Here is a 25,906-nt window from a genome sequence, read left to right as displayed (position 1 = left end):
AACAAACAACTATGTTTGTAGATTTGCTAGCCATCACAGGACACTATTTCATCATGACTTGACATGACTTTCTCTGTTGATATATTTAGATATATTTAAAAAACCAGATATCTGAAAAAAACACTACATGTAAGAGAAAGTAAAATAAAGGCTATCAGTATTAAAGATAGGGAAAGTTCTGTCAGTCATCTGATGTGATTTAAGGAAACTTAAATTAGAGTGGCCAACTGGAAATTTAAAACTGTTTTGATTGTGATACGAATCCAGTATCTTAATTGTTGGGCTATCAGTCTCACTTAGAATAAGACTTCTATTCATTCAGCAAGTATGGGGCACAAGATTAATGCACTGCACAGCTATTTCAGTATGGTCTTGAGAAATTTGTCCTATTTTGTGTACTTGAAAAACTTTTTTAAATTAGTGCACCCACAGTGAATAAAACATAGCTGAACAAATATAAATTTTGCAGTGCAACCATATGTGAACACTAACTAGGAAAATGGTTTATTGGAATATTGATGGCTTAGCCTACAATGATGTTTGAGATCCATGATGTTGTCACTGTGTCTAGGCTCCACTTGTCAATACAATGAAATACTCAAGGATCCTGTCTGCCCCTTAGCTGAGTGGTCAGTGCATCTGACTGCCATGCAGAGGACCTGGGTTCGATTTCTGGCTGGGTCGGAGATTTTCTCTGCTCAGAGACTGGGGTTGTGTTGTCCTCATCATCATTGACACACAAGTCGCCCAATGTGGCATCAATTGAAAAGATTTGCAACTCAGCAGCTGAGCTTCCCCAGATGGAGACTCCTGATCATCAGTGCCATACAATCATTTTATTTTACTTCACTCAGGGACACCGAACACATCTGACTGCTGGATTGTTAATATATTCCATTTCATATCCCTACAAAGTGTTACACCCAGGTATTTATATGAGTTGGCCAATTGCAATAGTGACTCACAGGTATTACAGTCATAGGATACTAAGTTTTTTTCATTTCGTGAAGTGCAAAATTTTACATTTCTGAACATTTAGAGCAAACTGCCAATCTCTGCACCACATTGAAATCTTATCAATGCCAATGGAGATGGGTAATGAATTCCCTGATTAAAAAAAAGAATTGCCTAAGGAATGATATTACACAGCCTGACAGAAAAGTGAACCACCAACAAGAAATGGTTGGATGTCAATGAACCTCATACACACACACACACACACACACACACACACACACACACACACACACACATACACACACCCGCATGCACGCATGCACGCTATTGGTTGGTAAGTAGATGATTAGAGTTCTCTGTGACAGGTAGAATGGCCACCAGATTGCATTAGCGCTGTTTTGTGTTTAGAGCTGTTACCTGGTCTGGTAGGGCATATATAAGAAACATGGACAGTGACAAATCTACTTTTACATCTGCACCTATCTCTATACTATGCAAACCACAGTGAGGAGCATGGCAGAGGGAACATACCATTCTACCAGTTATTGGGGTTTCTTCCTGTTCTATTCAAGATAGAGCACAAGAAGGATTGTTTGAATGCATAAGAGTCTGCCAGTTCAGTTCCTTCATTATCTCTGTGGTATTCTCCCACAGATTAAACATAAATGTGGTCATTCATTCTGCACTTCTCTGTATACGTTCAATATCCCCTGTTAGTCCTATCTGGTATGGGTCCCACACACTTGAGCAGTATTCTAGAACCAGTTGCACAAGTGGTTTGTAAGCAATCTCTTTTGTAGACTGATTGCACTTTGCCAGTATTTTAGCAATACACCAAAGTCTACTGCCTGCCTTACCATGAGTGAACCTATGTGATCATTCCATTTCATATCCCTAGAAAGTGTTACACCCAGGTATTTGTATGAGTTGGTTGATTGCAGCATGGGTATTACAGTCATAGGAAACTACATTTCTTCTTTTTGTGAAGTGCAAAATTTTACATTTTTTAACATGTAGAGCAAGTTGCCAATCTCTGCATCACATTGAAATCTTATCAAGATCTGGCTGAATATTCATGCACCTTCTCTCAGATAGTACTTCATTATAGTTAACTGCATCATCTGCAAAAATCCTGATTTTACTATTAATATTGCCTGCAAGGTCATTAACATACAACATGGACAGTAAGGGTCCCAACACATTTCCCTTGGCTAAAAGGTTCCAACACTCTTCCCTGGGGCACACACAAAGTTACTTCTACATCTGATGATGACTCTCCATGCAAGATAACATGTTGTGACCTCCCTACCAAAACGTCCTCAGTCACAAGTTTCACTTGATACCCCATATGATCATACTTTTGACAATAAGTGTAGCTGTGGTAGTGAGTCAGATGCTTCTCAGAAGTTAAGAAATACTGCACGTACCTGATTGCCTCAACCCAAAGTGTTGAGTATGTTGTGAGAGAAAAGTGAGAGTTGGGTTTCACATGGTGGCACTGAGGAGGTCATTCCATTCATTATGTTTGAGGTCAGAATATGTTCTAAGATTCTACAACAATTTGCTGTCAAGAATATTGGATGGTAATTTTGTGGATCATTCTACTACCCTTCTTGTAGACAGGTGTGACCTGTGCCTTTTCCGAAGAACTGGTGATGGTTTTTTATTTGGGGGATCTATGATAGATTTTAGTTAGAAGAGGAGCTAACTCAGCTGCAAAATTGGTATAGAATCTGACAGTGGTTACATCAGGGCCTGGAGCTTTTTTTCAGTTTTAATGATTTCAGCTGTTTCTCAACACCACTGTCACTAATACTAATTTAATTCATCTTTTCAGTGGTACAAGGATTAATTTGGGGCAGTTCTCATCAGTTTTCCTTTATAAAGGAACATTTGAAAATGGAGTTTATCATTTCAGCTTTTGCTTTGCTACCTCAAAGTTCAGTCAACAGCCTTTTGATATAACCAGAATTTCTTTGGGTTCTGTGAAAGATCTCTTGATAATATTCTGCTGTGGTAGTCATTGAAGGCACCATGCATTGCTCTCTTGACAGCCAAATGGGTTTCATTCAGCATCTCTCTATCTATAGCCATACACTTTGTTTCATGCCTGTTATGTAGTAATCTTTGTTTCTTTAAAAGTTTCTTTACAGTGACTGTATGCCATGGAGGTTTCCTGCCATTATGGACCATTCAGTCCAATACTTATCTATCCAGCGCATGGTCTACTATTCTTTTAAACTTGAACCAGAGTTCCACTACATGTCCTTGATCTGTGCTGAAAGTTTCAAGTTCCACTTTGAGATATGACACTACTGATTTTTTATCTAGTTTACTGAACATATATACCTTCCTGCTTGTTTTACTTGTTATTTTTACTTTGGTAATCACTGTTGCCACACCTGTGTCATGGTTACTGATACCAATTTTGAAATGGACATCCTCAAAGAGTTCAGATGTGTTTGTTGCCATTAGATATAATATATTTCCACCATGAGTGACATTCCTAACTACTTCTTCTGGGTAGTTTTTAGAGAAGGCATTAACAAAGTTTCACAATATGTCTTATCATGCTCACCACTAACAAAATTGTAGTTTTCCCATTTAATATTGGATGATTTAAGTCCCCACCGATAACTACAGTATGACTGGGGAACTTATGTACAAGTAAAATGAGGTTTCTCTAAAGTTTTCAGTTACATCAAGATATGAGTCTTGTGGGTAATACAAGGATCCAATTATCATTTTATGCCCCCCCCCCCCACCCCCCTTATACTAATTCTCAACTAAATCTCATGTGCAGCTTTAATTTCTATATCGGCGGATCTGAGTTTTTTGTCTACTACAACAAATACACTATCTCTATTTCCCATTTGCCTATCCTTTAGATACACACTTAAATTTTCCCCAAGAATCTCACTTCTCTTAATTTCAGGCTTCAACCAGTGGAGTGGTCACTGTGAAGAACATGAGGATGCTGTGTACTCAAGTTAGAAAGTGTTATCTGCACCTGCCAGTGTTTGAAATGGGCCTCACTGTGGGCTGCCACTTGGCTGACTGGTTGAATTGTGCTATATCAAGCTTCATGTGTGATAGTGCCTCAATGTTGGACTGCATGGGAATGTGAGGGCAGGCCTACTCATCATCCAGGCTCTGGTTGAACTCATCTGACAACCACAATGACTGTGCGCTAAACACACTTTAACCTCTACACACCTGCACCTGACATCCAAGAATAAGTAATGGACTCCTTGCAACATTCTGTGTCATCCTGCAGCTTTGGTCGAAGACAAGCAGCAGCTGGACAAGTGAATCACTGTCCCACATGTAGGCTATCATTAACACATTAGCTGCATTTATAGTGGTGCCATGACTGGGCAGCATGTACTGCTGATGAATGGCATAACAGTGAGTTCAATAATGAATAATGGTTCTACATTAGCTCAGATGACCATCATATGCCAATATGATGGCAAACTGGGAAGAATTTTCACTGTTTCAATGTTTCAGGGTTACATGGTGGTGTAACTCCTGGATTCACTGTGTGGGGGCCCATCAGGTATGACTTCAGGTCACAGGTGGTAGTGACTGAGGGAATTATGATGGTACAACAGCACATTGTGGACATCCTGTAATCTCGTGTGTTACCTATTGTGCAACATTGTCATGATACCATTTTTCAACAGGACAATTACCATAAACATATGGCACATGTTTCAGAAGTGTCTGCTTGATGTTAAGGTACTCCCATGGCCAGCACAGTCCATAGATCTGTCCCTTATAGAATGTGTCAGACCAGCTTGGACATCAACTTCCTCTTGGTGCCATTATCCAGGAATGAATAAATGCTCACATCCAGGACAGAGGAGGTTATGTCATACTGATAAGCAGGCACATACTGCCAAGTTCTTTGTACATTCAACCCAGCTTTTTTGTCACTGAAATAACATCACATACTTCTCAACCAATGAAGTTTCATTTCATTTCCTCCTCCCCTTCTAGGTGCTTCACTTATTTTTTTTTTCAAAGAAAGGAAAGCAATTTGACAGTTAACAGCATCAGAGCACCACAAAAAAGTGTAATAAAAGTGATGTTATGTGTGTGCCATAAAATTCCTCTGATTAGTATATGGGTGAAACTAAACTTTTCAGCATCTACGATTACTGCTTCAGAATTGAGCTGTAGTGTCACTTAATGGCTGACATTATGAAACATTTCTGAACATTATAGTTTGTCATACATAAAGTAATAAGGTTAACATCCATCAGTTTCCAACATTTTGCATGTTTCAAGTTAATATTAATGCAGGATAAAGAATAAAAAATTAGAACTATCCAGTCATCTTGAAGAATTCAACCAAAGAACAAAGAAAGACTGTTTATGATCCTGTGTAAAGTAGATTTTGTGTATCTTACCTCTTGGAGTTCGTGCGTCAGGCAAGGTGATCCACAGAGGGAAGACAATGGGTGCCACAAGTAGGTAAGTGACCCGTTTACGTGCTGTGTTTGGCCATGACATATCCAGTGCTTCATTCGCTTCTTCTTCATCCTCATCTACCATCTGAAACACAAGAAAATAATGACATGTAGTATTTGGACTATCATAACATGACTGCTAAAAATTTGGTATGCCTCTGGCCACATCTAAATACAATGATGAGAATTTTAAGAAAATAAGTTATAATTAACAGACGGTGGGTGCTCCATTCCTTATGGTATACAGTAGGATAAGATCATGTCACTAATGATACCAGTGGTTATGTACATGATGAAAAAAATATCAAATATCTTTGATTAAGGGAATGTTTACTTGAACATCTGCACTCTCCACCCAGTAGAGTTTCCATTATATTCTGTATCTGAATGATGTGCTGGCAGATAATAAAATTTATCCATCCTTTTTATGTAGTTCATTACTTTGATTATTGATATTTCTTGTGCCTTTACATGAAAATTTCAGGTTAATGATAAAAGGAAACATAACACAAAATCAACTATTTTCACAAAATGACATGAAATTTGGTATTTTCCCCATTTTCATACAAAAATGTCATAAACATAAGGCAATACCAGATACATTTTTAATGCTGAAATCAGATTTCAACCTTTATATTGAAGCTGAGAAAAATGATTGTTCATCCCTAGATGTGATGTCAGACGAAAATGAACTTAATTCCAGTAAAAGTTTTATTCACTGATATCACATTTTCTGACAGTTTAACACAACAAACTGTACAGAAACTGGTGCATTTTGAGAGATCTTTAATGCACTTCATCAATTAAAGTACATATTTTCATACATGCAAATATAAATAATACACTTCAGCTGTCATCTCAGTAAAAAAAAAAAAAAAAAAAAAAAAAAAAAAAAAAAAAAAAGGGGGTTGACTGTGGGGAAACATTTATGTAGTCACAAGTTTTTGTACAGTGGTTGAAGGAGGGGGAGAGTTAGCGTAATGAACAACAGCATACTAAAATTTCTGACAGATTGGGTCTGGATGGGGTGGGAGGGACGAGCGGCTGTGTGTGAATGTGTAAAGATCACTTTTTTTACATTTTTATCTTGAAAACTATGACATCTAGTGAAAATACCTCTCAGTATAAAATTAAACTACATTAAATCTCCTCCAAAAAAGGTCATATTCATTTTTTTTCTCTAGGACTACTAACTTCCACGTTGCAGAGGATGGAAAAATCATAGCTTATAAAAAAAATTGTGTTTTAATGGTATAAAATTGATATTTATTTTTAAATGAAGTGGGTTAAAAACAAATATTAAATGTGTGTACCACATCTACCTGCAGTAGAAGTGTGTTAATGGATACATTGTGTTTTGGTGGTATAACAGGCTGGAAAGGCAGGGGTGGTGGTTAGAAGCCTGAGGAAAGGTAGATCACTACATCACAGAAACCAACTACAGGTATTTCACAAAGCTGTGCTGACACTTCCACAGTGTGCTGCATGAATCACTGGCAATGCATGAGTGGAAATGTCCAGGAGTGTTTATTTTCCACAAAGTGTGTTAACATTACATCGAATACAGATGCAAGGAAAGTATGTGGACAGATTCTACATTAATATCTGCAACCTGTTCTACACTGCTACAGGAGAGATTGATTCTTAGCCATCCTGTATGGCAGTTGTAGCATTCTTCTGGGAAAGGTGACCACTTCCATGATGAGTGCTGCTTGCTTTTCAGTTTACAGACGGACTACACTTCCCAGCATTTCATGTCAATTTCTCTTTTGTAAATAGAGAAAATAAATTTAGTGAGCTAGTGTTTATACAGTGGAGTTATTTTCAGTTTATGAAGTAGTTGTTAACTGAGCTTTTATGTATAATATGTTCCTATAAACAGTGGGTGAGAAGTGCTTAATTTGTAAGTGTGACATTGCCAGTGACCTATGTAGTGTAGGTGGGAAAGGGACTAGATTGGTAAATGTGGCATACTGCAGCTTTTTGCCATTGACAGCATATTGTGAAGCCATGTAACAGTGTTGCAGTCACTTGGTAGTGAATTAGTGAATGACCAGAAAGTTACTGCACTTCTCTCACCATTAACTGTGTTACTGGTAGACTTCATAAATCACTTCCATTCTTTAGTTACTGGCACTTGTAGAGTGGGCTGCAATGAGTGGAGCCCCTTACCATGAATCTACAGTATATCTTCTAAGGTGGGTATCAATAGGTCTGATGGAATGGGACTGATAACATTTCAATCTAGAACACTAATCTGCTGCAAAGCATTCCTCAGCTTTTGTTGAAATATCTTAAGTTTCATAACACCTAGGTAACCTACTTCTGTTACAGAGGTAGCCAATTTAAGCCTCTGGGCCTCCTCAGACATTGGGAGACCTGAAGCTGGGGGATGTATTTAATACTCTTGAGATGCAAAACATATTCCAGCCATTGATAGTGGAGACAATGAAATTGACATTGTTGACTACATATTGAAAGCATGTTACACTTGGAGCAGTTTCTTCAGCGTGGTAGACTATTGACAGCTCCAGAAGTTGAGCTTTTTTACATAGTTGCTCATGAAGCAATTGCAAATAAATACTCACTTAGTAAACTGAAAATAACTCCATTATATAAACACGGGCTCAGTTATTTTGTCTGCTCACATGAAAGAACTGGATAGGAAATGCTGGGGTGGTATAGTCTGTCTGTAAACTGAAAACTGAGCAGAACTTGTGGTGGAGGAAGTTATCTTTCCCCTAAGAAGGCTACAGCTGCCATACAGGATGACTAAGAATCAGTTTCCCTCTAGTGTTGTATGACAGCCTGCATTACATAGATTCTGTTCATATTAGTTTCTTGTGTTAGTATTATTAGTAATTCATAACTGTATTCCATGTAATGTCAATGCATTCTGTGGAAAATAAACACCCCCAGGCATGGCTACACACTGCATTGCCAGTGATTCATAAGGCAAACTCTGGAAGGTTCAGTAATTGCTTTTTGTGTCCTAGTGTGGCAGAGAGAATGGGAAATTACCTGCTTGCTCTTCATTTTTTGGACATGTGAAGGGAGGAACTGCATGACCACAATCTGGTAAACTACCTGTTGGTCGATAGGTCAAATTGACCATAGACAACATTAATCTTTGGGACTACGTCGCTCATCTGAGCTGCCATGTTAATTCAGTCTGTTCTTAAACCTTGTACTGTTTGCACATGTATGATAATTGTTGAAATACATGTATGTGCAGATATGAGTGGGGACAGTTCATTCTGTATACCGCTATTCGTATCCTGTTTCCATACTGGTGACCCCGAAGTTTCTACGTCTTCTGCGACTTCCACACCGGGTCTTGTAAATCAACAGGTTATCCACACGCCACCATGGCCACCTCACCCAACGCTTTGTTCGAAGATCTGGAAGCCCAACTATGACCGCCGGACCCCTTCAATCCTTTGCCAACAGCTGGCTCTCCATTACTCCACAGTGACTCGCGATATCCAACTACATTAACCTCAAACTTCGTTGTTCTACAACGGTGAAGTGCTACACTGTTAACTCAAACAATGTGTCACTGGACTGTGCTTGCCAACATGTGAAGTGTGAAGTGGATAACATTCAGAACTGTGTACTCTCCGATTGATCTTATAATATTCAAAGCGATCTACATTCGCACATGCACTTTGACTCTCAACGGGCCGCAACAATAGCTACTTTTGTGTCATGTGCAACACCGCCATTTGTGCAAAATGCACCCAGCCACTATCAATCATGACCTGTTCCAGTTTTCCTCATTTGCAGACTAACGATGGACATTTTTGTGTGCAAAATTCTCCTTGCTCACCCCCCCCGACCTGTTGCTCAACTTTTTGACCACGTGGGTTCGAGTACATCTTTCGGCGTTTTGCCTTCCAGGGGCATCTTACCATACTGCAGTGATCTTCCACAAGTTTCACCGGTAATTTATAGTCTGACCCCATGAAGCGTGTTTTCAATGTGCACAGAGAACTCACACTTTTGTAACACAAGTTACCAACTTCCCCCCTCTCCTGCCGCCCTCCCCCCTCCCATACACACTTGCAGGGGATCCCAGTTCTGACCGCTCGCCTATCCCACAGCTATGCCTGTGTATGCCACGACGGCCTTCTGCGTTATTTCTGAGGTGGGCAAATTCAAATCAGTACCTGTAACCTACAGTCCAGTTTATGGGACCCCTACATGTATTGCGCAACCACTTGTTCCCATGGTAATGACTGTGCCAGCCGCATCATGTTTATGCGACACATCAAAGGCATGGAAACCCTCGTTGCTATGGACGTTCTTGCCATAACACACCCACACCTACTGTGCTGGCCTGCTGTATGGCCTCTTCTGCCACAGACCAGCTGGTTTTCCAAGGGACACTGAAGCTGCCTTCATCCCCTCCCCCAGGTCATCTGCCATAGCTGCCACCTTTATATGAAGACAACCCCGTATCATGGTTTGTGCTTGTCGAGCATCTTTTCGAGTTGCATCATATGTCTGACGACAACTCTAAATTCCTGTGTCTCGTCATGCACCACCATGATCACTCGGACTTAATTTGCAAACTACTCCACTCACTACTGCCTCTGCTGAAGTACGAGTTCACAAAGATATGATCATGGAACAACTCGCCTGCTCACCACAATAATTAATCATCAAGATCTTGTATGAGTAACATCTGGACGACTGAACTCCATCACAACTCTGGCGCCGCCTTCGGTTACTTGTGAGTGAGCATACCACTCCAGATGTCACTCTGTGGGTGGTGTGGTCTGCTAAATTGCCTACCGACCTACAGATTCTCCTGCTACTGCACTCCTTTGAGTCAACTGGCTCTTGTCTCTGCATTGCAGACCAACTGTATTCGTTGCTACGACAACACCAACTAGCTCACCACTCACCGCTAGTTGGCACAACTGCTCCTGCTTACTGGCCGTCTGCTGGCAGAGGCAGGGCTCGCTCTGCCTCCATGCCTTCTACATGACCTTGCAGTATCGGCTTGCTCCCTCCACCATCCAAGCACTCCAGGATTGCCCACACACCGTAAGTGTCGGTATACATTCCGGAACAAATCAGTGAGGACAAGCCTCCTCCACTGCTGCAGTCACCACCACCACCACATCCGGCTCATCCATACTGATGGTACCACAAGATTTTTGGTGATAATGCCAAGAAGTGCTGATTACCTTGCCAGCACCCAAACGCCAACTGCAGGATCTAAAAGACGCCAAGTCCTGCAGGGAACTTCACAAATGTCCTCATACATTGCACTCCATCCTCTCGTCCGCCCGGCCAAGCGGTCGTTTGTACAGGTACGTGACTGACATTTCGTCATGGCTCGTTTTCCTAGTCAGCACTGGTGCTGATGTGTCTATCATACCTACATCGATGGCTCCACCCATCTTTTCACCAACGAAGTCTCTTCTATGAGCTGTCAACGCATCAATGTTACAAACCTCAGGTTCTGTCAAAGTTACAGTGCACCTATCTCCTTCTCTGTGTTTTCCATGGACTTTCTACATTGCCGACATCAATGACCCAATTTTTGGTATGGATTTTTTGTCCCATTACAAACTCTCTCTGAACGTAGTTCAGGGCTCAGTGCTATACCATACCACTAACACTCAGATACTGTTCTTCGGCACTTATGTTCTACGTTCTGTTTCTCTTGTAACATGTGAGTTGGTATGTGAGTGCTCGGCCCTTGCAGGTGACATTGTGACCTGCGTCACTAACCTACTGTTAGAATACGACTCAGCGGCACAACTCCGCCAGGAAAATGATGAGCTGAAACAACAAATAGCACACACTTACAATGAGCTTGTTGTGGCTCGTACCTCTGCTGAAACTGTAGTCCACAGTCCCACCACCTAATCGTGTTTCTCCAGCAGACAGCAGCTCGGACACTCATCAGGTTAGTTGAAAAACATTAATTGCGTGTGCTGATTCACATCCGGTCGACTCCGCATTGCATCCCCCGATGTGCTCGCCATGTTAACTGCCATATGTGTCAGACAGTTTCTAATAACAGTCGCATGCATGATACGACCACATCCACCATGCGGGTAGCCGCCCCGCGTGTTGATGAACATTCCCCCTCTCTCACGTGCCAGCCATGTGACTCGGTGACCATCGCTGTTCCACATGCGGTGCCAACGCCACTCCCTCGCTGGCTACCAAGTGCAAGGTTGCAGACAGTCGCCACGCATTCTGACCTGTTCCACACTGCGCGCACAGCCACCCTCTCCAAACAAGCGCACGCCACGCTCATGTACTAGAAATGTGACTTTCGTGCTGCCTTTTCCCACTTGCACTAATTGATCTGTCTCGTGCAGTTCTCAGTTTCTTCTGTCACTGATGGAATGACACACCAGATAGTTACCACTGCCAGCTCTCCTATTAGGCACAAGATTAGATGCCTCAACCCTTTTAAGTTGCGCGCAGCCCAGCAGCAAATTAACGAACTTTTGGAGGCAGACAGCAACTGGTCTTCACCAATCAACCCCGTCCTCAAAAATGATGGTTCTTTCCGAATGTGCAGCGACTACAGATGTTTAAACGCTCATACTGTCATGGACAATTACCCCACGCCTATCATAAATGATTTCACTCAAATGTTATCGGGTGCTACAATCTTCAGTGTTATTGACTGTAAACTTGCCTACCACCAGATTCCCATAGTGCCGGATAACATCCCTGAAACAGCTATTGTCACACCGCTTGGTTTGTTCCAATACAACTTCATGCCATTCGGCCTAAAACATGTGGCGCAAACGTGGCAGGGTTCGTTGACTCCATCTTACGACAGTTCGAGTTTTGCTTTGCATATCTGGGTGACATACTCATTTTCAGCCAGTCAGCTGAGGAACATGAAAATCATTTATCCATGGTCCTCCAGACCTTGAACTCCAACAGCGTCGAAGTCAACAAAGAAAAATTCCAGTTGCTTCAGCCTTCCATCACTTTCTTGGGTTACACCATCTCCACTGACGGAATACAGCCTCCCAAATCTCTTGTGCATGCCATCACTTCACTGCCGTCTGCTGCTGCTGTGCAGACCCCGCTGACAAACCCACTGTTGGGTGAACAGACTTCAGTACTCAAACCAGTTCACTGGACTGCTCCTACGCTGGAGGCTTTCAATGCATTAAAGACTTCTTTAGCTCATGCCGTGACACTCGCCCACCCCGACCCTCGGCCGAGTTGTTCATCACAACGGATGCCAGTGACATCGCAGTGGGAGTGGCACTACAGCAATGCAAGTCAGACATGGTTTGCCCTCTTCATTTCTTCTCTAAAAAACTATCAACAGCACAGAAGAAATACTCCGCTTTCAATAGAGAACTCCTTGTGGTCTACGAGGCTGTCAAACACTTCTGCCCCAACATGGAGGGTTGCTCATTCTTCTTCCTCACGGATCACAAGCCACTCGCAGATACTTTCTGCAACCCTCCTGAGGACCCACCCCCTCGGTGTTTCCGTCACTTTGTTTTAGTCTCCCATTTCACAACCAACGTTCGCTACATCAAAGGCATGGACAACATTGCCGCAGATTTTTTTTTGCGGATCAATACTATTTCACGCATCATTGACTTATCCAACCTGGCTGCCCTACAAGCCTCCGACGAGGAATCTCAAGCTCTCCTCATGGACCCTCAAACATCCCTTGTGTTTACTAAAGCTAAATCCCCCGGCATTGTGGATGAGGTGTGGTGCAACTCTTCTACTGGTACCTTACGCCTGTTACTCCCACCACCCCTGTGCTGGCAGGCCTTCAACGCTCTACATAACCATGCTCACACTGGCGTCCATGCCACTACATGGCTCGTCTCTGAGCGTTTCATTTGGAAAAATATAAAATGCGACTGTCAGACCTGGGCGGGCAGGTGCATCCCCCCCTGCCAGTGCAACAAAATCGGCCACCACGCTACCCCACGACTGGGCAAGTTCGACATCCCTCCAGGACAATTTCGTCATGTACATATCGATCTTATTGGACCTCTTCCACCGTCGGAGGGCCACAGATACATTCTATCCACTATTGACCACATGTCCCACTGGGTAGAGGCAGTCCCCTTATGTAACATTATTGCTAAGACCATGGCCAAGGGTTTTATCTCCTCATGGATTGCTAGGTTTGGTTGTCTGACCACCATCACCACCAACCAGGGTCGGCAGTTTGAGTCTTGCCTGTTCACCATTTTATGTAACATCTGTGGCATAAAGAAAATTCACACCACAGCCTACCACCCACAAAGCAATGGGTTAGTGGAACAGTGGCACCACACTCTAAAAACAGCACTTAGGTGCTACAACTGCCTCTTGTCCGAAGCACTTGGGTACTGCTTGGCCTTTGTTCAACTTTTAAGCCCGACTTACAGTGAACTATTTTAGAATTCGGGGAGAACCCTGTCCTGCCAGGGAAACTCACTCAGTCTGAAGAACCTGAAGACTTCCCCTCCCTCCCCGGATTCCATAAGTCGCATGTGCACCCACTTCAAACATGCACGCCTGCACCCACCTATCAGCCACTCAGCCACTACCCACCGGACACTTACATGCCAACCACTCTAAACACTTGCTCCCATGTAATGCTGAGAGATGATTCGGTCCGACAACCTCTGCAACCACCTTATCTCGGCCCCTTTGAAGTCCTCAGCAGGGTGATACAACTTTTGACATCATCGTCAAAGACAGTCTGCAAGCTGTTTCGTTACACCGACTCAAACCAGCATTTGTGGACTGCGACATCCATCTGCTGGCTCAGTCTGATTTTCCTAATGACTTTCCCACCAGTCTCCCTCCTGCCATGGAGACTGACAATGTTTCTCCTCAGGTCACCATGCTGTTTTGTTCAGCAGACACCTCCCTGTCACCTTTCGCAGGTTTCTCAGACACATCACCCTCCACCCCGTTCGCGGGTTTCGCTGCTACCTCATTGCCTATGGAGACACCCTCTCCCACAGTCACCCTGCTATGCAACGTATCCCCACACCTCATGGAAGACATTTCAATCGTCACTCTCGATGACCGAGTTCTCATTCTACTCACAGACACCGTGGCCCCGCCACCCAATGACCAGTTGAACATCAGTGTTGTGCATAGCCTCACTCTCCCTCATGAGTGTGACTCGATGACAGTTCGCGTCTTCATCTTGCTGGATGGCTGGATTAGCATCCAGGCTTGCCACACCTACACCCCGCCATCCGCCGTTCAACCTGCCTGCTCTCGTCCTGGCTGCTGCATCGTCCATCCTCACTGGCTCAACGACTTCGAGGTGGACCTGCCTCCTGTCACTCTGGCTCCACACCCCGACCTGGTCAAGGTGGAGGTCCCGGTCGTTCATCTACCAGCTCGTATGACCACCAACAGCATCAATGCCCACATAGTCTTCCCTCAAGACTCACATGTGGCACTCCGTACTGTGGGGTGGGGGGGCTGTGTGGCGTCAATAGGTCATATCAACCATAGACAACATTAATCTCTGGGACTGTCTGTTCTTATACCTTGTACTGTGTGCACGTGCCTGATAATTGTCGAAATATATGTATGTGCAGATAATAGTGGGGCCAGTTTATTCCGTATACCGCTATTCGTATCCTGTTCCCATATACCTTCCCTCATGCTTCTTACCTCCATCCTTGCCTTTCCACCCTGTTACACCCCAGAACACAATTTATCCCCTAATTACCTTCTACTGCACTTCCATGTTGTACACACATTTAACATTAGTTCTTAATCCACTTGATTCAACAATATACATCAATTTTATGCCATTAAAACACTGTTTTTAATAACAATCTGTGATATTTCCATCCCCTGCTATGTGGAAACTAATTGTTCTAGAGAAATAAAGAACAGGATCTTTTTTGTAGGAAATTTAATGTATAAGGGGAAGTCGAATGAAAATGAGACAGAGGGAAAAGAAGTAAGTAAACTGTTTGTTACTTCAAAAATAATCACCATAACTGTTCACATGCATACTTTGCAAAACTGAAGTGCACCATCAAGCCCAAACGCCTGAGAACATTGCTGGACAGCATCATTATGTTGCAGGATAGTGCCCACCCACATGTTGCCAAAGCTGTTTTGACTACAATGCAAAAGTTTTGCTGGGAACCCCTTATGCATCCTCCATATGGTCCTGATCTCTCTCCACGTGATTTCCATATTTTTGGAGCCTTGAAGCCAAGAATGTCTTGGCCATTGATTTACTTCAGATGAAGAGGTACATGCTTGGGGAAAATCATGGTACCTTAGGCAACTGCACACATTTTCCCGTGAAGGCAGTGCTCTCTTTCCATATGTCTTGTTTTCATTTGACTGCCTCTTGTAGATTACTTTGTACTGGAAAACATTTTCACCAAAAGTGGCAGTTTTGAGATAATTGGAAAAAAATTGACTTTTAAATTTCCCTGTGCCTCACCCGCCCCCTACCCCCCAACCTCTCCTTCCCCCCCACAATCCCCTCCCAAGGCCTATGCTCTCACACCCCACTGGTCAGGATTTTTAGTATGTTACCTATTCACTCCCCCTCCCCGCCCCCCCCCCCCCCCAAGGCAACCACATGGTAGGAGGTGGAGGAGGGGGGGGGGGGCTCTAGAGTTGGGGGTATGGGATATTTTTAATATTTTGGAAGATGAATGGTGGCTTGCAAGTAGCCATAAGAAAAGTTTCAGTTTCTACCCTGTTAAAAACATACATAATACCGACATTTAAATCATTTTCTTGAAAGAAAACACCTAACTGCACTACTTTTTTTCCTTTCCCTGAGAGCTATTGGGGGGGGGGGGGGAGGAGAGACATGCCCCCCACCTTCCCCCCGGTTATGAGTGCACTTGCTCTCACCTCCCCTCTCCCTCCCTTCCTCTTATCACTATATAAAAATTTGCAGCTACATAAATTTTTTCTCCAAATTTTCCTTTGTCAACTGAACTATTTAGAAACATGTCATTTGCTTGTATCAGCCAATCACAGCACAGTATACATGATGCCACACAATCATAGTCATCAGTATGATGGATGGAAGAATTTAATCCATATTGGTTGATTAATATGGTAGATTAGCAGAATGCAGAGTTTTCAAAACTCAGATATAATTCAGAAATATGGGCTGACAGCAACAGGAGAGTCTAACCATGACTTCTTATAGAATCATGCCCATTGGCTTCAGCAGCTCAGAATCAAATTACCATACCATCTTTCAACTTAAACTACAAATCAAGCTACACTGCAGGTCAGGCTATCACCGAAAACATCATTCATAAAAAGTAAAAATAACCATAGAAATAAAAATGTACATGTTCATTTGTTCAGAAATTGTATATCACTGAAGGTTCTTCACCGATTGCTTTGAAAGTTTGACACAAGATTGCGTTCAAATATACATTTTTATATACCTTCTGGGGTTCCATGTGGTACATATAGATAATAAATAATTGTTTAATACATATAATAGAAATATTTAATTACCTTATGACACTGCTGTAGGTATATAAAAATGCACACATATTTGAATGCAAAACTGTATCAAAATTTCAAAGGAATCAGTGAAGAACTTTCTGAGATTTAAGATTATGAACAAATGAACATGAAATTTTGATTTATTTAGAATTAAATGTTCATTTGTTCAAAACAGACAGTTAAGATTTTGGACAAACAGATGTGTAAATAAAAATGTAAATCTTCATTTGTTCAGACTCATATATCCCTGAAAGTTCTTCGTTTTGAAATTTTGATACAGTGTTGTATTTGAATGCATGCGTGTTTTTATATATCTATTTTTATGTATTTAATATACAGATAAATATGTAGTGGATGAAAGGGTGAACATACAATTGCTTTGAAATCTTGACAACTTTGCTTGCACTTCTGTATAGTTATTTTTGAATATATGTAATATATAAATAAATATGTAATAGATAAAAAGGAAATCTTACCAAAAATCTCAAAAAGCTCTCAACCGATTTACTTCTAATTTTTACATATTAGTGTGATAAATATTTGGACACATATAGGCCATATATTTCTAATATATATATGTATTTTCCTGTTTTCTAATGAGATTTCAGTTTTTATAGTGAAATGTTTTTAGCAAACAGGAAAGTTGTGTTTATGATCTGTTGGCTTATGTTTAGAATGCTACTACAGAATCTGAATTTGCAATAACAATAAACAAGGCACAAGGTCAGAGAGAGGCAGAAGGTGGAGATGGACAAAGGGAAATGGACATATAGAGGGAAATGAGGAGATGGATAGAGAGAGGGGACAGAAGAGATGGAGAGAGAGAGAAGTGGGGTAGAGAATGTGGACAGAGAAAGGGGGATGAACTGATGGACAGAGAGAGGGAGCAGGAGGAGATGGGAAGAGAAGGGTAAGAAAATGGATGGAGAGAGGGGGCACAAAGTGATGGACAGAAGAGGGGGAAGGAGGAAGAGGTGGACAAAGAAAGAGGGAGGAGGAGATGGACAGAGACTGGAGGGAAAATGAAATCAGGATGTGTGTCCAGTTCCCATAAATATTTCTTTTCTATTTGACTAGACTGAGCCACAGCAACACATGGCCAGCAACATCTATATATACTGAAATAAACACTCTCAGTTTTCTGCTGTATAGCTAAAATCATTTGCATGACATTATTATGTGTCGTATACAGTGATTGACTGACAGAAGCAATCTGAGTAGTGGTCATGTTAGTTTACGTGTTTTCAAAGTTAAAGGGCTGTGTTCGGTGGTTTCTATATTTATACTTGCCTGACGCAAAAAATATGTGGTTTAATTGATAAACTGCATTAACGATCTCTTCAAAATGTATCGTTTTTGGTTTGATTTGTATTGGTAAATATGATGACAGAGGATAACATTGTTGCCTCTGTTCTAAGAAGTCCTATATTTCTAGTCTGCACACCACTGTCAGGTGCATAGCTGGTGGTGCTTACCATTTTACCTCTTATTAGTCTTTCTTGCCATTCCATTCCCATAGAAGAATTCATTGAATATGTCTCTAAGAGAATTATATGTTGAGGACTGTTGTATATTGTGAGAATCCTTGCTTAAACTGAAAATTTTTAAGTAGGCTTCCATGGTATTGTAGGTGTCTGTTGCCAAACGTCTGCCAGCTTACATTTTTCCATCTTTTTGATGCTCTCCAATGAATGAAATAAGTTTATTACAATGTTGGATGCCCTTCTTTATACAAATTCAGTATTTCTGTTAGTCATATTTGGTAGGGGTCCCATAAACTTGAGCAATATTGCACTCATATGATGGGTAGTATGTGTATTTTGTAAGCAGTCTCCTTTGTCAGTTGATTGCTTTTTACCAGGATCCTACCAAAGAATTGAGTTCTGCCACCTGCTTTACCTGTGAGTGAATCTATGTGATCATTTCATATCCCCAGAAATTGTTACACCCAAGTATTTGTATATGTTTACGCATTCCAGTTGTGACTCACTGATATTGTGGTCATTGCTTAATACATTTTCTATTTTTGTGGAGTGCAGAATTTCGCATTTCTGAACATTTAAATTAGTTACCAATCTTTGTGCAACTTCGAAATTTTATCAAGATCTGACTGAATACCAGTATTGCACAGATTTTCAGATTTTTTCAGACAGTATTTCATTATAGAGAACTGTGTCATCTGTGAAAGGTCTCTGGCTACTATTAATATTGTTCACCAGATCATTAATGTATAACATGCCAGCAAGGGTCCCAACACGTCTGATCACATAATACTCTTACATTCTGCTCTTAATGCCTTCTGTGTCTCATCAGTTTCTTCTTCTTTATTCTGGATTTCATACCTATTGCATTATTCTGTTCCTAAACCCAGGTGCAGACCTTGCTACACTCTCCTATGTACAGTTACAGAATCCATTCAATGCTTATTCTGACAATTTTGTGCTGTAGCCCACATTTAATCTCCCTTTTCCCATTCTCCTTGCTCATCTGCACATTACACATTCTGCAGCTTCCTCCATGCCACTCTTCAATATCTTAAATATTCCAAGGCATCCTCTGTACCATTCCTCAGCACTTTCTGGTCCTTCATTCTTGTCTACATATTCAAAGTCTTTGGCACTCCCACCACCTCACAGCCTTTCCCCACCCTCTGGGTACAGCATCTTTCCAAGATGCCATTAACCCATTCTCACACATCATTTATTTCTTTATGCTTTTTCCCCAGTGGCATCTTTTTGCAGCACCAGCCCTTTCCAGAGCATACTCACAAGATTGATCTGCACCTCCGTGGCACCATTGCCTCCTGCAGTTCCACCTCCTCCTGCAGTACCTTCCTGTGGCACTATCACCTCCAATGGCACCATCAACTGCAGTGACACCTGTCCATCCAGCTTCTAGAGTCACCTCTGGTGACACCATTGCCTCCAATGGCTCCTTTGTCTCCAGTGGCACCATCTCCTGTGGCACTGTCACTACCATCACCTCCAGCAGCATCATCACTTCCAGCAGCACCATCACCTCCAGTGGCACTACTGCCATCTACCTCTGCGTCAACATATATACTCTACAAACCACCATGAGGTGCATGGCAGAGGGTACGTTCAATTGTATCAGTTACTAGGGTTTCTTTCTGTTCCATTCTCATATGGACGTGGGAAGAATGATTATTTGAATGCCTCTGTGTGTGCATAATTATTCTAATATTATCATTATGGTTTCCATGTGAGTGATACGTAGAGGGTTGTACTATATTCCTAGAGTAATTATTTATAGCTGGTTCTTGAAACTTTGTTAATAGACTTTCTCAGGATAGTTTATGTCTGTCTTCAAGAGTCTTTCAGTTCAGTTCCTTCAGTATCTCTGTGACACTCTCCCACAGATTAAACAAAAATGTAAACATTCATGCTGCCCTTCTCTGCATATGTTCAATATTCCCTGTTAGTCCTATCTGGTATGGGGCCCACACACTTGAGCAATATTCTAGAACTGGTCCCATGAGTAATTTGTCTCCTTTTTAGATTGACTGCACTTCCCCAGTATTCTAATGATAAACTGAAGTCCACCACCTGTTTTACCCACAAGTGAACCTACGTGATCATTCCATTTCATATCCCTGCAAGGTGTTACACCCAGGTATTTGTAGAGTTGGGCGATTCCAACAGTGACTCATTGATATTGTAGTCATGGGATACTACATACTTTATTTTGTAAAGTGCGCAGTTTTACATTTCTGAGCATTTAAAGAAAGTTGCCATTCTTTGCACCAATCTGTAATCTTATCAAGATCTGACTGAATATTTATGTAATTTATTTCATTATAACTGACTGCCTCATGTGCAAAAAGTATGAGGTTACTATTGATATTGTCTGCTAGGTCATTAACATGCAACATGAATAGCAAGGGTCCTAACACACTTGTCTGGGGCACACTTCCCTTACTTCTACACCCGACAGTGGCTCTCCATCCAAGATAACATGTTGCATCCTCCCTAGCAAAAGGTCACCTCAAACCAGTCACAAATTTCACTTCATATATCCTCAATCCAGTCACAAACTTCTCTTGATATCCTGTATGATCATACTTTTGACAATAAGTGTAGGTGTGGTACTGAGTCAAACGTTTTTCGGAAATCAAGAAATTTAGCATCTACTTGATTGACTTGATCCAAAGATTTCAATATGTCATGTGAGGAAAGAGTATGTTGGGTTACACATGATCGATATTTTTGAAATCCATGCTGATTGGCATTGGGGGGGTCATTCTGCTCAAGATACCTTGTTATGTTTCAGCTCAGAATATGTTATAAGATTCTACAACAAATTAATGTCAAGAATATTGGATGATAATTTTGTGGATCGCTTCTACTACCTTTCTTGTAGACAGGTGTGACCTGTGCCTATTTCCAAGAACTGGGCACAGTCTTTTGTTCAACAGATCTACGATAAACTATAGTTAGAAGAGGGGCTAACTCAGCTGCAAATTTCTGTGTAGAATCTGACAGGGATTCCATTGGGCTATGTAGCTTTGTTCAATTTCAGTGATTTCAGCCATTTTTCAACACCACTGACACTAACACTAATTTAATTCATCTTTTCAGTGTTATGAGGATTAAATTGGGGCAATTCTTCTGGGTTTTCCTTTGTAAAGGAACATTTGAAAACAGGGTTAAGCATTTCAACTTTTATTTTGCTACCCTCAGTCTCATTTCCTGTCTCATTCGCTAGGGTCTGGACACCAACTTTATGTACGACCAGAATTTCTTTAGGTTCTGTAAAAGATCACCTGACAATATTCTGCTATGGTAGTCATAACAGACATCACACAGTGTTCTCTTGACAGCTAAAGATGTTTCATTCAACATCTCTCTCTCTCTCTCTCTCTCTCTCTCTCTCTCTCTTGATCTATGCTTTGTTTTACACCTATTATGCAGTAATCTCTGTTTCTTTAGAAGTTTCTTTAAAGTGACTGTATACAATGGAGGTTCGTTTCTATTACATACTGTTTTTCATATCTCTTTGGTGCAAGGTCAACTATTCTTTTAAAGTTGAGCCAGAGTTCCTCTACATGCTCCTCAATGGAAGTGTCATGGCACAATGTAAAAGATGGTTTTGGCAGTCAAACTGGGCTGAACAGGATGCAGTAACTGGCCAGCCGTAGCATGGTACACATTGACAGTGCCAAGCGAGGCAATTGGAAGCTGCTTTGCAAGTGAATTTTGCCTCGGATGTGGATCTGGCTATTATTTGGTATTCTTGGCAAAAAGGAATGGCTCTAATAGGTTGAAAATCCCACGCCAAGAAGAACTTTTATAGAGCATTCGTACCTCGAAAGCCATGAGTACAGTTAGCCACCATATCGCTTGCCACCAAAACTTTTCTACTGCTTCACTAACTTCATACGTCCAGATATGTATATGAGCATGGACCAGTTAATTTGTGTGAGTGGTTTTAATAATAATCCAAATGCTATAAATCTGTGCTCGGAACCATATCTTCTACCCTGATCATGGACCTATGCTGGGTCCTCTCCTAAGTGCTACTAAAACCAAATATCCTGTTTAAATGAACAATTATTGCTTTCAAGTGATTCAAAGTGGTTTCTTTTTTGTTTGTCAAATGTGAAAAGAGTAGTAACAGTTAAAGCTAAAACCACAAAAGTGAAGTCAGCTAGGATTTTGCTAAATTACTCTGTTTGTTGCAAAGTATAGTTTTGCAAGGATACAGTGACAGATTGTGTAAATGTTATTGGCTAAAATAACTGCTTCACAGGTGATAAAATAGGGCAAATAAGTTAAGCTCATTTTAAACATAATGTGGTCTTGATTCCTGTCATTAATGATTCCATTTTTTAAATTAATTAAACTCAGTGTTGAATTTTTTGTCTTGCAAAGTAAAATATAAACTGTTCCAAGTGAAGTAAAGGATTAGCTTTGTTTGAATTAGTCTTTTCTAGTGAAATAATCATAGGGTTTGACTAGTGACACTATACTAGTTTATGGGTTGCCATCATATTCTTCACATATTAGAAAGATAACTGGACTATTACTGCTGATAAGGAAATGGAGGAGTATAATCATTATCCAATTTTCTTAAACATATCTTTCCAAATTAATGTGCCCAATTTGGCTGGTGACTGTTCATTTTGTTATTCACATATGAATTTTACCTCTTTCATTAACTCCCAAGGTCTAAGTCTGTTTAGTTTTTCTGTTAATTTCACCATATTCAAAATTATAGTCCGATACCTTTTCCCCATTAGACACATGCACGGTCAAAATTCAAAACCCTCTCAGAGGATAGTATTAACATGTTTCACGGCAGACTAGTGTTATACTTGACCAGAGCAGCCTTCCATACCCACGATCTCATTCAGACTGTTCCTATTTTTTCACCACATACATATACTCTCAGTACCTGCTGTCTCTTATCAGTTTCTCCTTGCTTATTCTGGAGCTCATATTTATTGCATTCTTAATTTCCTTAACCCAGGTGCAGACCTTGGTATCCTGTCCTATGCCCAAATGCAGGACCTATTCAATGCTTATTCTGACAGTTCCATGCTCTAGCACAAACTCTACATTCCACAGCATCTTCCTCAATGCCCATCCTTCCCTCTTATTCCACTCTTCTTGCTCATCCCACATTACAAACTCTGTGGCATTCTCCATGTCACTCTTCGACATCTTACAAATACCATGACATCCTCTACACTACATCTCGACACCTTACACATTTTGCGACATCCTCCACACTGCTCCTTGACTCATTCTGGTCCTTCATTCTTGCCTACATACTCAAAACTTTCAGAGTGCTCTCCATCTTACAGCCATTACTTGCCCTCTGGGCGTAGCGCCTATCCAAGTTCCTATTAATCCATGCTCTCATGCTATTTTATTTCCTCTTCCATTCCATTGGTGGCACCTTTTCACAATACCAGCCCTTTCCAGAGCAGTTCTGACAAACCCATCTCCACCTCCAGTGGCACCATTGCTCCCAGGGCATCATTGCCTCCAGCAACACCGTCACCTCCAGTGACATAATTTTCTCCAGTGGCAACATTGCCTTAAGCTGCACCATTACCTCTTATGGCACTATTATCTCCTGCAGTACCATCACCTCCAGTTGTGCAATTGCCTCCAGAAGCAGCATTGCTCCCAATGGCACCTTTGCCTCCAGTGGTACCTTTGTCTCTAGTGGTACCATTGCTTCCAGCAGCACCTTCCCCTCCAGCAGCACCTTCCCCTCCAGTGGAATCTTATCCTCCAGCGGCATCCTCCCCTCCAGTGGCACCTTCACCTCCACTGGCATGATTGCCTATGGTGTCACACTGCAGACCTTACATGCTTCTGGTCTGGTTCTCCCATGCCATCCACCTTTGGTTATTCCTGCCTATGGCTCATGACTGTTGGTCCCTTCTACACCATTCTGCATGATCTCACACACTCCCTCCTATCATCACACTATTCTTGCTGCTGGACAGGCCATTCACCTCATGCTTTTGCACTGTTTGCAGACAAGCTATGTCGCAAGATGAAGCACTCTTTTCAATGAACCACACCATGTGACACCCCTGCCTGGTCATCTCTACTCATGCTGGTGGTGCTGTAAGCAGCCCCCAATTCCCCCTTTTTAATGAATATTCTCTGAACACCCCACTTGGGCCATTCCTTGCCCTCCAGTTGTACAGTCTTAGAAATTTCAATGCAGGCATCCATGCTGGGATCTGCCTCTGTCGGCCCCTTCAAGATACTATATCAGTCTTCCAAGATGATGAGACTGCATGTCTGTGTTTTTCAGATTTACTCCTACTAGTTCTTCAAGCCAGATCCATATGTCATGGCCACATTCAAGCCATCTGCTATTGGTCAATGCATTCCGAGTGTGGGTCTTCATCATCTCGAGCACACATCCCAGGGACCACCTGCCCGACTCCAAGAGACTTATTTCCTTTGGCAGCTGTCTCTTCTTCATGATGGTTACACCATCCCTTCCCATGGGCAGGGGAAGTGGGGGGGGGGGGGGAGATGGATGCTGTATGACCTGGAAACAAAGCCACCAACCATACAGTTGTGCAGTTGTGTGCCTCAAATCCAGCCTACTAATGACACTTCCTTTGGCGCTCAGACAAAAACAATTCACAGCAACAAACAAATATGATGCGTACATGAAATGTTTTCATAGAAGTGAATATGGACAACCATCAGCTGTAAAATGGAATGATGATAACGAAAATTTGTGGTGAACTGTCATTTGAACCTGAATTTCCTGCTTATTGCTAGTGGTCATCTCACCAGCTGGCTATCCGAGTACAACTCACAGCCAGACCCAAACTTCCACATGTCGTCAACCATGGGTCTACAACCTGTACTTGTACATCCATAATGTATATTCCTGTAGATGGGAGACATTTTACTCATGACCGGCATGGAAGTCGCGGAAGACGTAGAACTTTTTGTCCGGGGTCACCAATATGGGATTCTGGATACGGATCATAATACGTAATAAAAAGTTCCCAAGTTTTCTATATACACATATATTTTACCATAAAGACTGATACACCTGAATACTGCATGAACTACAAAGGCAGGCTGAATTAAACATGGCGGCTCATCAGAGCAGTTAATTTTCCAAAGATTGTAATTTGTGTGGTCGATGTGACCTATCGACACCACAAGTTAAGTTACATTTAAATAATAGATACCTGATAAGTGAAGTGAGGAGGAAGATTCTACTAATGTGTGTGTCTGTTGGCTTAGAGGAAGTATGTTCCTTGGGAAGATGAATTTATTGGACTGAATAGGGAAAATAATGTTTTTGGATTAAGAGCATAGCTGATGAACCATGTGGGTCAAGGTAGACTAGAGTAATGTAGCCGCACCACCACTCAAGATAGGAAAGTTAGATTCACTGCAATATTTCTGGGCACACAAGTTACAGCCAGGCGTGTGCCTGTTGACAGTAAGTTATGCTTACCAGTGGTTGTGAAGTACAATGGAGGCCAC

General features: G+C 41.7%; 1 protein-coding gene across 1 annotated transcript in view; it reads right to left on the bottom strand.

Moving 5' to 3' along the window:
• The window catches only part of LOC126260619 (sodium/potassium/calcium exchanger Nckx30C), a 1,588,423-nt gene that overhangs the window by 79,440 nt on the left and 1,483,077 nt on the right, over nucleotides 1-25,906 (bottom strand). Inside the window, exon 6 of the mRNA XM_049957957.1 lies at nucleotides 5,373-5,517. Coding sequence (XP_049813914.1) covers nucleotides 5,373-5,517 — 145 coding nt within the window. The remainder of the gene's footprint in view (nucleotides 1-5,372; nucleotides 5,518-25,906) is intronic.

This window comes from Schistocerca nitens, chromosome 5 (assembly GCF_023898315.1).
Source record: "Schistocerca nitens isolate TAMUIC-IGC-003100 chromosome 5, iqSchNite1.1, whole genome shotgun sequence".
NCBI classification, from domain to species: domain Eukaryota; kingdom Metazoa; phylum Arthropoda; class Insecta; order Orthoptera; family Acrididae; genus Schistocerca; species Schistocerca nitens.
The sequence above is the reverse complement of the archived record's forward strand: the minus strand, read 5'-3'. Positions and strand labels throughout refer to the sequence as shown.